The sequence below is a fragment of the Ammospiza nelsoni genome, chromosome 1 (genome assembly GCF_027579445.1).
Source record: "Ammospiza nelsoni isolate bAmmNel1 chromosome 1, bAmmNel1.pri, whole genome shotgun sequence".
NCBI lineage: Eukaryota > Metazoa > Chordata > Aves > Passeriformes > Passerellidae > Ammospiza > Ammospiza nelsoni.
Window position 1 is genome coordinate 50,543,834 of NC_080633.1, and position 17,112 is coordinate 50,560,945.

General features: G+C 38.9%; 1 protein-coding gene across 1 annotated transcript in view; it reads right to left on the minus strand.

The window, feature by feature from the left end:
• Positions 1–17,112, minus strand: part of CNTNAP2 (contactin associated protein 2) — a 1,021,743-nt gene that overhangs the window by 74,055 nt on the left and 930,576 nt on the right. The window contains exons 19-20 of the mRNA XM_059493942.1: positions 5,570–5,815; positions 3,947–4,080 (exon numbers count right to left, since the gene is read on the minus strand). Coding sequence (XP_059349925.1) covers positions 3,947–4,080; positions 5,570–5,815 — 380 coding nt within the window. The remainder of the gene's footprint in view (positions 1–3,946; positions 4,081–5,569; positions 5,816–17,112) is intronic.

Sequence of the window (17,112 nt, forward strand, 5' to 3'; positions counted from 1 at the left end):
AAGATGGGTGTATACCCTTGCTTGCCTCTGGTGAAGTTGGAAAATGGAGACTTGTACAAATACATTTTCTGTATTGTTCTCAGCCTCAGCTGAGTTCAGGTCAAGATTTAGCCATAAAGCTTCATAACTTAGCTGAGATTATATGGTGTGTGCACCATTATTTGTGTGCAGCCTCTCCACCACAGTTTGACATATTTTCCAGGCCTGAAAGACAGAACTGTCTCCACCCTTCTGTGTGGCCTTCTGAGAAGAAGAGCAGTGGCTGCTGATAATTGTCCTGAAAGCATAGTAAGAGTTTAGGACAGAGTTTCTTCAGTCCTGAAGAAGTTGCTCTGGTTTAATCTTTCTCAGGAACAAGGAAGGTGTTATAAACTGTGACTCGTAACCCCTTGCCAGAAATGGCTTTAAAGCAGGGATGGAGATCTGGACACCTGTTGAGAATGTACATGTGAGGAAGCTGACAGGCCCAGTCTGAGTCCTGCTGACCATCAGCTTTATTCCACTAACAATCAAAGCATATCGTACATTTCTCTTTTTTTTTTTTTTTTTTTTTTTCTTTTTTTTTTCTTATATTTTTTCTTTGTAGTAGGCTGATCTACCTTTGTGCAACAGAACATAAAAGTCTCTGATCCAGATTCCATCCTGATTTTACCCCAGGGACATGCAAAGAGGCAGAAGGTATGAATCCTGCACTCAGGATGCAACTACTACAGTTCTTTAAAGTACAATTTAAAGCCTGCTGGAGGCAATGGAAATCCTTTCATTCACTTCAATGGACTTTGGATCAGAACCTCTGCTAGGGAGCTTTTGTCCTTGGCTTTCTTCAAAGAAGATTTTACTGATGTGTGAATAGTGTTAATTACCCATGAACACTTGGTAAAGAGTGATCTGGTTTTTATGATATGTAAAATACCCTGCTGAGGCATGAAATCTTCTAATGAAATCAAACAAAGTAAAACTCGCCCTCCATAACCTAATGAAATGTCATGAAATGTCTATTGGAATAATGTGTTTCCCATCTGTAAGTCTGGGATTTTCCTTGCCACAAGTGAACTAATGGAGCCTTGGAGGTGTGCCATGGTTATTTGCATCTGATATTTTACTAGAGGGGAGGGATAGGAATTATTACTATCAAATGTTAATTTTGTCCCCCTCATGGAAATGAGAAAAAAAGCATACCTTTCTCCCTGAATTTATGTAATTTGCTTTTTCTGACATGTAAATTGACTGTATATTCTTAACCTTATCCTTGAGAAACCACTGGCAACACAATTGAGAGCTTGTTATTTAATGTAGAACTATTGATTTGTCTGCAGTCAGTGAATGTATAAAATTGAAATATAAAAACTATTTGACAGAGCCTTTGCTACTACCTTCAGTCTTGACTGCCATGGCATGGTAGGAATAGGGATACAATTATAACAAAAGCAATTCACACTAAATATTTGTTCTTGAATTTATTTTGTTCCCTTATGGACATATAGTATTGTGGATATGTTGATTTCAAATCCCACCTCAAATTCTGATTTTATGTAAATAATCAGTGGCCTCCTGTCTGCCAGCATGAGGTCAAGTCTCATAGAGCTCACTAATGAGTCTTTTTTCATATTTATATGTAAGTGAAACTCCTGAGAATCATGCTAAAACTCTGATTCACACAGCTCATATGGTACCAATTTATTGCCTGGCTTCAGATTTTTTAAATCTCTCTGGCACTACAGGGTTATTACAGTAAGTTAGAAAGACAGGTACTCTAAGTATGAACTTGCTGTTAAGATCTCAAAAATACTGAGTGCTCTTGAATTGAAGCTTTGATGAGAAATAAATCCTTCCTGTGACACTTTTATGCCCTGTAGAGATGTGGAAGTGTGAGCAACAGCACCTGGCAAGCAAGCTGTCTTCTTTAAAAGCAAGCAAACCAGCTGCTCATCAGGTTGGAGAAGGATTTAGCAGGAAATAAAAGTCTACTCAAATGTTCATAGCTCAGATCTGCAAGAGAAAACTCATACTTTATGATTTGTCCTCTGAATACTGAGAAAAACTGTATTTATATCTTCTGTACTTTCAAACACTGTGAGGAGTTCATTTTTGAACAGGAGTAATTTTCAAGTGAATAATTTACTTAGCAGATTCATTTCTGTCCATATAATTTCTCTCATTTACAGAAGGTAAGCAGATAAGTAATTAAATAAACTTATGGAGGTCAAACAAAATTTAATAGAAATAGTCTCTTTCAGGAGAGGAATAGGATCTCTGGATTTTCTTTGTATGGGACCTTTCTTTCCCTATTCTTGCATGTGCATCAGACAGATTATCTCATCTAATAAGTCTCAAATGAATCTGCTTTGTGGCTACATTAATCAGTTTCAGGCACATTGAATAGATTAAAAGTTTTTTACCCCATCAGAGCAGCACTAACCATAATGTTTCTGACTCTTCTAAGTTCTAGGCAGGTAGTGGTCTCATAAAACACTGGGAAAGAATTGTTGGGAATCAAGTTCAGGTGAGTTGATGCAAGGCTGGAACATTTAACTGTGTACATAATTTCCAGCTGGGCAAGGTATCTCTTCTGATCCCTTTAGAATGTAAATTTTTTAGTTTTACAGCTGCCTAAATCAGCCAGCTAGGACTCCATGCCATACTTCCCCAAAATAAAAGCATTTAACATCAGAGGGATGTGGACACCAAACTATAGATCCTCCTTTATTTCCTTCTAGATGTAGGAGAAATAAATGCAACAGCATGCAAGATAGACATACACATCAATATATATCCCTCCCAACCTCCAAAAGCCTGAAAAGAGTTTGGATGTACACCTATATATTTTTTAGGTTGTTTGGAATTTTTTAGGTTGTTTGTTATTGTGAATAATTTGGTGATAATTCTACTTCAGTGCATTCAGTGTTATTCTGATTACTGTGAGCCTCAGTCAAATGACATTGTAATGCACTGAAAAGTTTCCTTTTAATACCTTGAAATAGTAATTGTCAGGGATTTATTTTAATATTCAGGTAGATAATACTGTGATGACTACCATCCTTCACCTTTTGACTTGGTTCCCAAGGAAACGTCTCCTTTTTATATTTCATTTGTTATTGGTTTTGGTTTGCTTCTTCTGAACTAACAAATCCAGATTAATGTTTCCCATCCCCCTGACTCTCCTGCCAACAAAACAGTTCTTATACCCTGCTCACAGTCTCCATGTTTGCAGATGTGACAACCAGGGAAAGAAAAGAGAGTTCTGTGGTGACCACAGAGAGGAGGCAGCCTGGAAACTGACTGCTTCTTGCAGCACTCCCCTCAGTTATACATAGCATTAGCCTATCAAAGTTTTGTAAACTGTGATATATGGAGAGATGAAGCTCCTACCTGTGCTGTACCAAAACCTAGATAAGCCAGAGGTATGTGCCTTCAACAATATTCTCTGTCCCAGGCTTATGTCACACAACCACTTAGGCATCTGCTCATCTTTGCAAAACAGCTCATGCAATTTCACTGGACTTCAGGGTAAATTTAAATTTAAAGACATCCTCATTTGCAGACTCAGGACTTACAGAACGATATTATTTGCATCAGGCTTCACTACCATTTAAGATGCTGTAGGGTATCCCTCCTGGCTTCCAGCTGCTGCTCCAGAATGGCACAGGTTTATCCTAAGTCCCACGTTATCTATCAGCCCAGATGTCTCTGATGCCCTCGAGCATCTACAGTGACACCTGTATTAGCCCAGCTGTCATCACACTAAAATGAGGATTTCAGAACAACATGAGTCGATGCAACAGAGGGAATGAATAGCTTTTATTAACTCCTAGGAGCGTGATCTGCTGGCAGAACCCCATCTACTGTACTTTTTATTTTCTAAATATCACCAATCTTTTCAGAGGATTGAAGACCCGTCATAAAACAAAACGCTGCAAGATACGAGTGATGGAGCCAAGCAGCTCACCTGCAGTACGATGTCCCGCCCGTTCCGTGTGACATTAACGGTGTGGGGCTGGCCATTGGCCATGTTCCTGTGGTCAATGTCAATGTTGTATGGCTCTTTGGTGCCCCCGAGGTTGTACCGAATTTGCAGATTCCCTAGCGAAAAAGAAAAAATGTGAAAAGCACCCTCAGGTATTCTGATCTTAATTCACCAGCTATTTTCCCGTCTTTATTTTCACATACAGCTGTTATCATTTCACACTTAATTGCTCTCATAGCTGGTCTCTGCTGTAAGAGAAGAGCTCGTGTTTGGGATTATAAAGTTACTGGGCCGAAACTGCCTCTAGTTTATAACCCAGAAGTGTGACAATGACCAGCATTTCCAAACCACAGTGTTTGTAAACACCTCAGACTGCAAACCAAACAAATTGGAGTTATGCCTTGAACAATATGGACAATTGGTACAGAATTGAGCACATCAAGTAACACTTTATTGTTGAGATTATTATTCTTGCTGCAGTAAAATTCTAGGAAATTATACAAAGCATAACATTTTCTAAAGAATAAACCATTGACATGCATTGAATAAAGGCAAAATTACAACAAATTAGCACTGACACATAATTCACACATGGGACTTTCCTGCTCTCGCGTTTAATTGTTGTTGATGAGTGACTGTCTGGACTTCCACGGAAATTTAGTATTATATTGTGAAATAACAACCAGAGGTTACATTGTTGGAAAAGTATAGTCAGGAGTGGCTAATTGATATTCATAACATACTGCCAGACAGATTTTTCTTTTCTAAACAAAAGTGGAGTGTCTGCTCTTCATAACACATTTAAATATTTGATTAAAAGGAGGAATGTTTGAAAAGGGAAATGCAGCCCCCACTCTTGATGAAAAATGGAAATGTTCTGGCCCAAAAGAGCAGACTTAGACCTCTATAACTAGAGTTTAGTTGTGTGATGTTGGATTTCTCTCATGCACATCCTTTCTCTCCCATGAAGGGAAAAAAATGAGTGGCGTGTAGAATACTCATATTCTCCCATAAAAGAGAACAGTAGTAAAATCATCCTAATTATGATTTTCATGGGGCACTAAGGCACTATTTGGAATAGAAGTATATTTAGTTCATATAGTGTTTTAATACTGTAGCAGCAAATGGTCCATATCCAACCTTCATCCATCACCAAAATGTTTAGGACATTATATACTATACTACATCCATATTTTAGTCACCTCAATGAATATCCAGATTTTCAGAACAGAGCATGACACTTTCTACTGACTACTAGGGATATTGCCAGTTAAGCTATTCAGGTGCCTTCATGTGGATGTCTACTTGTCCCCACCATAATACTGGCTCATGGCATGGGTCTCATCGTTATTGCAGGTTTTTGGTCTCTTTTTCTTGGTTAGTTTTGTTTTGTGAGAGAGGGTTGGCTAAAGAAACACCACTAAACTGAACAGCTACATCAGTACCAGATCTAGTAGAAGCAGAATGAAGGTTCAGGTTTCCAAGTGCTTTACTTAACGTGACAAGGGTAAAGAGACTTTCTCATTAGTTCAGAGCTTCCCCTGAGTATCAGCCTGGTATTGTCAATTGTGCCTTTGATGGGGAGAGCCCGGAGCAGTTTCTTACCCTTGGGGTTCACAAGCACAGCCATGAAGTCCGGAGTGTAGGAGCTGACATAAAATAAGACACAAGGGGACTTGGTGGTGCTGAAGCTGAAACTGAGCTCTTCTTTGTTCAAGCTGAGGTCAGGACCTGTGATCTCAGGATCTGCAGAACTCAAAAGCGTCCGGCTGACTAAATCCTTCACACTAGTCCCTGGGGAGTGGAAGTTGTAACGAAGCCACATTCCTTCTTCAAAAAATGCTCCCACATCTTGAACACAACAGGAAAAGGAGGATGAAAAGAAAAAAAGGTAAATTAAATGTGCCAACACCTTTTGGTTGAAACATATTACTGTGACTTGATCAGTACTTATCTGTGCACATTTCTACTGCTGTGCTATTTAAGCACAATATTTAGGTCTAGAGTCTCACTATTTTCCTATGAGAATGAAAAGAACAATCTCCACTTTATTGGTGGGTACTTGGATTCACAAAGCAAAGGAAATATTTCCTTTGGGGCTCACAGAAAGCCCATGCCTATATCTCATATCAGTACTACAGACAAGGATAATTATGATTTAAATTTATTGTCATTGAAATTTTGAGGTAGATAATGCTTCAAAGAGGGAGAAACAAGGAAGAGTGGCTTAAAGGACACAGTATACAAACAACCACCAAGGAAAAGGAAAAACAGCAGTTCTGACCACCAAAATTGAGTGGATTTGGAAGGACCTCCCAAAGGAATGATGGCAATTCCAGCCCCTAAAAGGACTGGACACAATACTTGTAAGTTATCTACTACTAGCACAATTCTGCACGAGATCTCCACAAAAAGGATGCCCTTATGGGAGATAAAATTAACTAGGGAATTTGACTCAGCTGGGAACAAGAGGCAAGAGATACCTGAAATGTAGATCCCAAGATGTGCTATAGTTTTCAAACCAATCTGAGACAAGATGTGGTGTTCCAACACTCTTGATAGAAAATACACCTCCTTTTGACAGAATTAATACTTTCAGCTGAAAAAGCACTAGTAGTGCTCCCCATAATAATGCAGTCCTGCCTCTTCCTCAACATTGAAATCATAATTCCAGGCTGCTGTTCTTGGAGCAATGCTGACTTTGATAACCTTCTACAGGAATTACTGCACAGTTGGCCACCACTGGTATCATCTACTCCACTGGGGATCACTTGACTGACTTCCTTTGGCAATAATTTATTTAGAGACATGGTGGTACTGGATCAGCTGTGCTGCCTGGGTCAATATTGTGAAAGGAAATTTTTAAATGACATGTGAATCTGATTAAGAAGGTGTGTTTATGAACATTTTGTAAGATATGAAATAATGATTAAAATATTATAATCATAACATATGGGTATTGTATTCAAAGAAGGGCTGTAAGAAATACTTAAGGCCATAAACAGTCTTTAAAAAAAGTCTTTAATTGTCTACTACCTTTCTACATGATGCAAAGTTGCCACAGTTTTGTGCAAAATTGCCCATCTGAACAAGAAATTTATTTTTATTCCATTTTAGCATTTTGAGTCTTTACACAATCCTAAGCAAAGGCTTTATCTCAAAACACATGTTGGAAGATGCTTATTTTTGAAGCTTTACACAGACACGAAGCAAGTCGGGAACGAGCCTGCAGAATTCATTCAGAGTAGCTGAGCAGAGAATAGGTAAAATTATAAAATTGTATTGATGATTCTTTCCAGAATTTTGCTGAATCTAATGCTTGAAAAGCTTTATGTTTTCTTGCTGTCATATAAAAATTCTACCAAACTCAAAATATCACAGTTGCTGTCACTAAATGGACGTATAAAACACAGAGCCAAGCTATGGTCCTGAGGTGCTATAAATAATTTGATCATTCTGATGGATTTATAACTGCAATTTTTAGGGGAAAAGTTAAATCACCCCGAAAAAGTTATGGGGGAGGCAATTTCATTTAACAACTATATTTTGCAGTAGTCTCAACTTTAGTGCTCCTGGATTAAAAGTGAAGGGCTCTGTCATGGAAAACTTCGTGATGCCCTCTGCCTCTAACAGCGGTGTAAGAAACAAGCGTTAGCATGCAAAAATCTAAAGCAGTAGCTCCAAGTATCTGCAAGATGGGTCTAAAAATATCCCTGTGACCACTAATTTATTCTCCAGCCCCTGCTTCTGGTTGACACAAGCTGCTTCTGGGGCACTGTCACAGCTGCAGGCCGTGCCAGGTCCTGCTGCCGCCACTGCTGGTGGGGACTGCAGCCCCCGTGGAGGCTCCACACACGCACTCTGCACACTGATGCACAATTATGTTTGCCTCCAGCCTGCTTACTGCTTGTCATGCCTTTCATTTTTAGAAGTAATCTTTGGAATTGCCTGGCGCTGTGCTTGCCCAGGGCCTCGCGCTCTGGGGATACTGGGACCTTCAGTCCTGACCTCAGCACTGCTCAGGGGCTGAACTGGAAAGCGTGTGAAGCATTTTTTCCAGAGCTGTAAATGTTATAAATTGCTATGTTAAATGTTCATTACTACAAAGAAAGCTTTAAGTAAATGGTGCTCTCTGAAATGGTATTCAGATTATTCTGCAGTTTTGTGAGGTGAATTTGATCATCCTTGTGGGTCCCTTCCAAATCTCGATACTCTGTTCTGTGACTTTTTATTCCAAAAGGGTTTCACGATGGAGCATAGAATGTTCTGTATGTTTAACTTGATTTGTGCTGAGAAAATAATTTTCAATGTAGCTCTATTATTACAGGCATACAGGGTATTGTAATAAACCTTGAAATTCTCCTCACATGCACATCACCTCTTTTAAAAGGCAGGATAAGAGGAAGGTTCACTTTGGCTTTGTGAGTGTATTGGGCCCTCAATAGGAATATATTGAATTCTCTCAAGTTCCAGCTCATGAAAGAGGCTGATGCACATGATTATGCACTTTTGTGAAAGAAGCTGAAATCCTTGCAGCAGGTCTGCAAAGTGCTCAGCAACTCACGGGAGCAGGTTGCTTAAACTATTAGGACGTACCAAAAATAGCTAAAACATTATTTTCCCTATCTTGAATGCAGATATATGAAGGCTTGGAAATGCCAAGGGCTGACCAACAAAAAAGCTACCTATTTTTTAGGTTACAAGTGGTGACCTTGAGGTTTACACTTGAGGTCACAAGTGTAGCATCTTCTTGAAGTTGTCTCAGAAGGAGTATGGAAGTCCCTCACCCAGAAAACCATTCAAGCTCCCTGAATAAAGAGGGTCAAATACAGCCCAAATCCTGCTGCTGAAATGTGAGGGAAGTTTCCATGCACAACTCTCTTTTCTTCTGTAATATTTGAAATGCTATCTGAACAGATGACTCTTGGGACACCAGGCATAAGGCACAGTAAAGATTGCTCTGCAAAACGCCCTTTCAAGGCAGAGACCTCAGGGAAATGAATGTGGTGCTAGCAGATCTATTTTCTTTAGAAAATAACACCTATTTTTACATCAACATACAGTGCAGTCACTCTCTGTTGACAGACTTCTCAAATATAAACACTTTGGGCTGGCTTTGTAAAGGAACCCAGAACAGGAATTGTGGATTGTTAGAAACAATTTTATCAAGCAAGTGTCCCCAGTGTGAATGGCACATATGTTACAAAATTATCCAGCTTCAATTTGGAAAGGTGATCCAAAACCTCCACAGAAAATGTACATGTACCCAGAACTGACAAAGTTATTTTGAAGGTCATGATTATTTGGTCATCACCACAGTCTCCCTCTCCCCACTCAGCTACTTTTATTTTTGTACCCTCTTATACTGTCTGGGATCAGGAGTATTGAAAGACTGGAGGAAAAAGCCAAATAGCAACAAAAATCCCCATTTCTCCTACAAAACTTGCAAAGTCTCATTACTTTTCTGGACTCGTGATGTAGACCTAAGAAAATGTAAGTAGAAATCTGATTCTCCTCTACAGCCTTTTACATCAGTGAAATGTCAGTGTCGGTTCTTCTGTTCTTAGGTAGTGATAATGATCCTGTGAGCCATACAAACACGTAGACAACTTGTCTTCTTTCTCCATAACCTTTTTCTCACCTTTGAAAAACCCTGCCAGCATGGCACAGGTGTGGCTGAACACAACTTCAGCAAGATTTTCTATCCAGGTGCATATATTTAACAGATACAGAGCTCAGCAGTCTTTGTAGCAATTGGGTTTGCTCTATGCTGACAGCTGGGATGGAAATGTTAATAGGAATTGTAATGAATCAAATACCAGATATTACTTCTAATAAATAAGGAAGCGGCAGATCTGTGGAGCTGCCAAAAAAATCCCAAACCAAAATTCCAACCTCCCCAATTTAAACACAGGACCTTTTCAAGGGTAACATTGTAAGAAGTGGAATTTCCCTTCTTTAGTAGCACAGCTCTCACTGACTCAAGCTGATGACTGAACTTCTCATAGTTTTCTGAGTACACTGGATCAGATTCCTGTCACCTTTTACCTGGAAACCAAGGAGGAAGTAGTGCTGGTTATTCACTTAATGGACATAACAGGGCATATCTGCCTTACAAAAGGTGGAGATAAAATCCTGGCAATTACAAAGCCAGGCAAGCATGTGAGAAATTGGAGAAGGAAAAGACTCTCTCCTCTTTTTTTCACAAAGCTGACTTCTACAGCTGTAAGCAGGTCCCATCTGGGGTTCCTAAATGCCTCTTTGGCCCTACTCAGAGTCAGTAAGTTAAAATTATTACTCTGTGATGCTGCTTGCCAGTGCTCAATGCTATGTCTTCCCTGCATGGAGTTCTTGGTGTGAAAAGTAGCTTTTCCAAAATCCTAAGCAAGGACAGTTGCTGGAGACATTCTAACACTTGGTGCATTTACAAAGATTCTTCAGACAAGGTAGATGGTTGAGTAAACTCTCTTTCGTTTTGCATAATTTCCTTTCTGTTATTTTTTTTGTTATTTTACATGTAGTTATGAATATTGAATATAGATTAACCAGAGCTTGCTTGTTCATCTTATGGTAACAATTGTGCTTGGGAGCACCTAAAATTACTTCCAGACTGTGGTCTCAAAGACTAAGACTTGTTTGCTGAGGTACCTTTTGGCTATAGGGCATCATTAAAGGGTCAGAATCTCACAGCTGTTGATCTGGGAGAGAATTTGAGGGCCCTGAAAGTGATAATGCTTATCATTTGTTTGGTTAGCTTACTCAACACTTTATTCTACCTTCAGGCACATTTAGGATGTGATATCAAGAAGTGGGGATTTGAAGCTGCTGCTCTACATCCCTCATTTTCTGGCTGATCTTACTCTAATAATCTGTGATGCATGTTGGAACTTTCCACCAAAGCACAGCAATTGCTTGTGGGCCTTAATAGAATACAAACCTAGTGAGGACTTATTTCTTCTGTATGAGTGTATCAGTTTTCAGTATAATAAAGGCTTTCTTGAACTATCAGAATCAGGGGATATACAAAATAACGTGCACCAGTGAACTATGGGGAGTGATCATAAATCCATGCAAAGATTCCCACTACCTTCAGCAGAACAGGAGGAGTGCCACAGGAGATGGGGTTTAGCCACCTGATTCATGACACTTTCCAGCCTCCCTAGTCGATGCCAACAGGTAGATTCTGCCAGGAAGCAGTTTAATATGCTTAAACAAGGCTGAGCTCTGAATCTGCTTTTGTACTAGCCCTGCAAAGCAGGGCTTTATTCCACCTTTCTATACCTGGACAGAAATGTGCATGCCACAGACAGCCTAAAAATGTCAGGAAAGTTGTAGCTGCAGTTCATTCTGTATGGATTTGAAAGTATGATAGAAAGTTGATCTGATGTCTGGGACAGCAGACTCAGAGTAAGGGAGTGGCAACAGGTGCCATGTATTTTCTGGCAAATCTAAATGATAAGCCAGCTCCATTTCTAGTAGAAATATCCACAGTGGTTGAAAAGAAAAAACCTAAGCACCAACTTTTCCATGTCACCATCAAATAAAATTGGATGGATGAAGAAAATGTGATGTCAAGTGTACAACAGACTGGATTTCATGATGTCCTGCCAGGGAGTCCATGGAAGTGCTCTTTAGGAACCTCAGAGATAAACTTACATCCTTGCAAGAGCCATTTGAGAAATATTAGAGATGTCATTTCCTGATTTCACAGTGTTCAGAGCAACAACCTCGATAGGTGAGACCTGGCTTCAATTCCTTCCTGTACTACAGGTGTCCACTTTAAATCTGAGCAGATCCTTCCTGCCCTCCTTTGCTTTCTGCATTTCCATAACAAAAACCTCTTCTCACATCACAGAGCTATTGTAAGCATAAATGCCCTATGTGAGGTGCCAAAACTCTTTAAGCAGCATGCAGATGTATAAATATTGCACATGTCTGGTGTCTCTCAGCTGCCTTTGCACAGGCATGCAGCAGCCAGCAGTGTTGCTGAGGCTGCTCTACTTAACTTTCACAAAACATCTGCTTTCAGTGAGCCATGACACTAAAGCAGGCCTATTTTAGTTGTCTGACCAAGAAAGATCATCTCATTTTCTGAGCCAGGACTAATTATTTTTCTTTTAAAATTATTCCTCTGATTTGTTTTCTGTGTATAAAATAAGGAATTTGTTCTTATTATAAGTAGTTTATTATGGATGATAAGTGAGCTTGCAATAATATAGTCAGGTTGCTAATAATTTATAGCCAGATTGATATCTCTTAAAGATATGTAAGTACTATTGGGAAGGTTTGTTTTCCTTTAAAAAGAAAAACATTGGTTTTTTTTTCAATGAAAGAATTGTTGCACTGAAGTGCAACTTTCAAAGCACTAGAGCGTAACTGTGAATGTTTAAAAAGGCAATATTGACAGAACCAAAGAATGGAATAGCTTTAGAAAGTATATCTATTTTTTGTGAGTATATGTATTTATCCAAAAGAGGCTAAAACCTGAGTCCTACAGGTAAAAAATCCTGACTGCAGCATTCAGACTTACCAGAGTGGAAACTTAACATTAACAACCTGAAGAAAACTTCTCATGTAACTTTCAGCGGACACATCACAATCATGTTGAAAACAGCAGAATTTTCTGGGGTCTGGGAGGGAATGTTGCCTTAATTTTCTGGGTTCTGTGATTCTCAACTATGAAAATGAAGAAGTGAGTTACCTCACCACTGCTTTCAGCAAAACAATGCAATGCTTTTGCCAAAGAAAGGGAATTGAATGAGTGTAACCAGGGCAGAATTTGGAGTTGGTTGGGTGTCAGTCAGAGTAGGTTTAAGGGTGCAGAGCTGCTGCCTCCTGATGTGCCTTGCATCCACTCAGCCTAGTAAAAAGTTGTTTTTTCTCTTTGAGACATAGAAGGGAGCAGGAAAAGAAGGAAATCTGACTGTGACAATACTACTTGTAAGTGCTTTCAGGGTTCATACAAATATAAAAACAAACATGAAGGAGCTCATTTCGGGCATTGTCTTAAGGACTGCAAGAATTCACACTGAGAATCTGAGCTTTACTCCAAAGGAGAAAAGGAAAAAGAGTGTAGCATCTCCTTGCTGTTTGTTAATGCAAATTGGGTAACTGCAGAGAAACTGGAAAGCTTTGAATTTACCCTTCCAGCATACCTGAAGGCACATGAGTCATAGCACCAGCTATTTAATTTTTTTTTTAAATTTTCTTTTTGGCCTCACTCCTGGTGGGTGTAATTTCTTCTCCCACTGTTGTTCCAATGCATTTCAATACCAAAGGAGGAATGCTTTCTCCCTGGAGAATGTCCCACATCAGAATGCTGGCACATGCCCTGCATTTGACCTTTGCTTTTTATTTTTATTTTTATTTTTTGTTTAAAGGGAGGAGTTTGTTTTTTAGAGAAACAAAAATTAATTCTTTTCTCTGAAATGCTTTTATGATGATAAGACAGCTGTGGGAGAGGAAAAAAAAGAGAATTTATGCTTAAACAAAGGACAGGGAAAGGTCAGAAAGCAATCTGCAGGATGGCAGAAACACTTCAGCTATTCCTCAGAGCAATCTCTCTGAGCAATGAGAGAAGTAAAACCAATTGCATATGCCTCAAATACGAAACAAAAATAAAGTTAAAATAGATGTCAGACTGCATTTTCATACTTCTTTTTGTCCTTGTAAAAAAAATAGTGTAATTTCCAGACCACTACAACATCATTCACATTGTGGTGTGCTGCTAATAAGGCTGGAGACAATGCAATTTCTTGTCAGTCATCAGTCAGAGGCTCTTAGGACAGATTCCATCAGTGAAAGAATCTACAGCATGCGAGGCCTGCTTTTGTTGTGAAGTGTGTTTATTACCCATGGACCCCTGTATGGTGATTTCCTTATAGCAATGGTTTTTTCCTTCAATTTTCCCATCTCCTCTGCTAGCACTTTCAGCATGTAACCAACCCCAAGAAGTTCACTGCAGCCAAGTGATTCCAATATCAAAATGAAGCCTTTGGATAAGGAAAGATTCCTGTGGCAAAAGAAAATCAATGGGAAGAGAAGTCTGTAAGGGTTACATTGTGCCACCTTTCACTCCAGCTGAGTGGCATACTTTTTTGGTAATATCTCATATTGGTTTGAATGGGATGTCAGGCACTACTGATTATCATATCAACAGATCTATTTGGCCTGGAATATTTACTGAGAGGAGTGAAATAATGAAACCTAGTCCTAGTCTATCCTGCAAAGCACTAGCCATGTTATTTTCTGGCAGCCAATGGGAATTCCTAGTGAATGTGACTTACCCAGCATTACACATCAAGAAATAGCATACTGTGGTGCAGGTTATAAAAGTGACAGAGCAGTATTCAACTCTGTCATTATAAAGAAAAAAAAAATCATTGAAAACCGATCATACAGTATTTGAAAACATGTTCGTAGATATTTCAGTGCTTTTACAGAGGGGAAGTGTCAAAGTGTTAATGAAAAAATGGATTGAAATATAACAATTACAATCTCTTCATCAAAATCAATTAAAATATAATTTAGACATAATTTTATTTTACAGAAAAAACTTTCCAAATTTCCAGAACCTTTCAAATTTTTATAAATTTTAAAAATATTATTTAAACTAAAACAAACTTGGCTGTTTTGCCATTACTTATTTTGCAGTTGTTATGTATGTTTGCCCTTTGTTTCTAGAAAATACATTCAATCTTGTTTCATAGGACAAGAGGACACAGTACAAGATTCCAGGAGCTGCTATTAGAAAGAAATTGTAGGACTCCCTTCTTTCACAAATCTAGGAAGCTTGACAACACACATCAGTTGTTCCAGTGCTTTACTCGATTAAAAAGGCGTAATGCAAGTTAAATTGACAATGTAAATGTAATGGGCTGTAAATGAATTCTTCCAAAGACCTCATTATCAGCATTGTTTGTTACAGAGATTTTACAATTATTTCAATCATAGGATGCCCCAGTCTGTTTTGTGTAATTTATCCTCTAGCTTTTTCCCCAGTATCCCATTCTTCTTTCTGTAGGCAAGCCTCATGAACTCACCCACACTACATCACACTTGGGGATATTCTAGATGAGTACAGCAGTCTTCAGCACTAACAGATAGGAAACTGGCAATTTAAACCTTGTACATAAGATCTAAAGGATTTAGAGAGCCCATTTTAGCCTGGAACAGATTTGATATTGAAAGCAGAGATCTGATGTCATGTTTCAATAGCACAACACCGTATGGCACAGACATCCCTGCTCTAACAAGAGGACTTCTGCATGAGCACCAGCTCACAGCAAGTTTCAGCACATGCCCAAATTATCCCTGTCAGAGCTCTGGGCCCTTGGCTGCACTGGGACACTGATAAGGGGAAGAGTATAACATATATGATATTACTGCCATTGCTATGGAAGTGCTTACAGGCCAGCCAAAACCAGGGTTTGCCTGTGCTAGGTGCTCAATTATTCCCAATTATTATTAAATTAATGGTATGTTTTTATTCTGCTAGCTCCACATCCTGGAAAAATTAAACACTTTTTAGCTTAGGGCTAGTTTTGGTGGAAGGTTGGGGCTTATCTATCCATAAGAGGAACAAACCCCTCACAAATAAAAGTCAATGTGAGTTCTGGCAATGTAGAAAAGCTATGAAGTGAATTCAGTGAATATGGCATGGCAGTAATTATCTTCAATTATCTTTTATTTTTCCTTTTTTTTTTTTTTTTTTTTTTGTGTCAACACATGATCTGTGAGAGATTGACCTAATTCCAGCCTGAACAGGTTTCCCCTACAATATAACTGCATTAGTGAACAGAAATACTAAATATGCATTACCATTATTCATGAAAAATCATTTGCTAAATTAACCGAAATTACTGTATTCACATTCTGAGGAGCTGCTGTATGAACAGTCCTGAACTGAAAGGACATGGTTTATAATTTGCTTTTGAAGCAGCACAGCATGGTGAAAGCTGATGAAATTCCTGCATGCAAGCACAGTGGAAGCCATTACCTAGAGAAGCAGCTGCTCCCCTTCTGCTGCACTAGAAATACATCATTTTTATCGGAATTTAAAAAATAATCATGCCAGAGATTTATCCATATCTACTGATGTGAATATTTGGGGATATGAAAACAATCCCTTAGCTTTTAGAAGAGGATGGTCCAGTATGTGAGCAACATCAGCAATGGACAAAGATTTGCTGTGACAAAATGAAATAAAAGTGAACGTACATGGATATAAATGAAAGTGGTTGAAGTGTGTGGGGAGGAAATGCAGTCCACAACACAGCACCAGGTAAAAAGACTGCCTATTTCTGCTGTAAACTTTATGCTTCCTACTAGTGTGGCTAAAAGAGAGCTGGGTAAGGATATTTGCAAAATAATTCTCAGATTTTGAATTGGAAAAAAATCCCTGAGAAAGAGTTGAAAACCAGAACATCAAAGGCCAGGTGCTGTCCCCTACTGCCAAATTAGCTTCATGAGGGGACTCAGGTGTCTGGTGACCTAGACTGCCTGCAGGATTCCTGGTTCAGAGAGGAATGTAAAAGAAGAGGAGCAATTTATGAAGCTACAGGTTTCTTTAACATCAGGGATACTGATGAGAAGAGCACACATTTTTTTTTAACATTTTTATCTGAGACTTTGAGAAAGCTTTTAAAATTATTAGGGAAAGCGGTGGATTAGACAGTCAAACAAGAAAAAAGAAATTAGTACTTCTCTTCTCAATTTTTGTTGTTGGATCCCGCTTTTCCTTGCGCCTTGACTTTCTTTCTTATGCAGAACTGTGCATCCACAGTACATTGTTATCTTATAATCACTGCTTTTGAAATTCCATAACATATTTTAAGCATTTCCAAAGGACTGGCATAAATGTGGGAGCTCTGTGCCTTCCCTTATCCCAGCAGGTCCAATCCCTAACCCAGTTTGAGGTACTAAAAGACTTGATCTACTTACAGATGGATAAAATTTTTAAGCCATATGCTGGCCTCCCAATATATGAGATATTCAACCCAAATGTCATACCTAGGTAGCTTTTGTTGAAATCCACGGTTTTCTTCTAAAGTAGTTACTATGACATTGTGCTAGTTGGAATTTATGGTTCTGCAGTTCAAGACTAAGGAATACCCTCTGCCAGACCTGCTACTACTACAGGTGCTCCT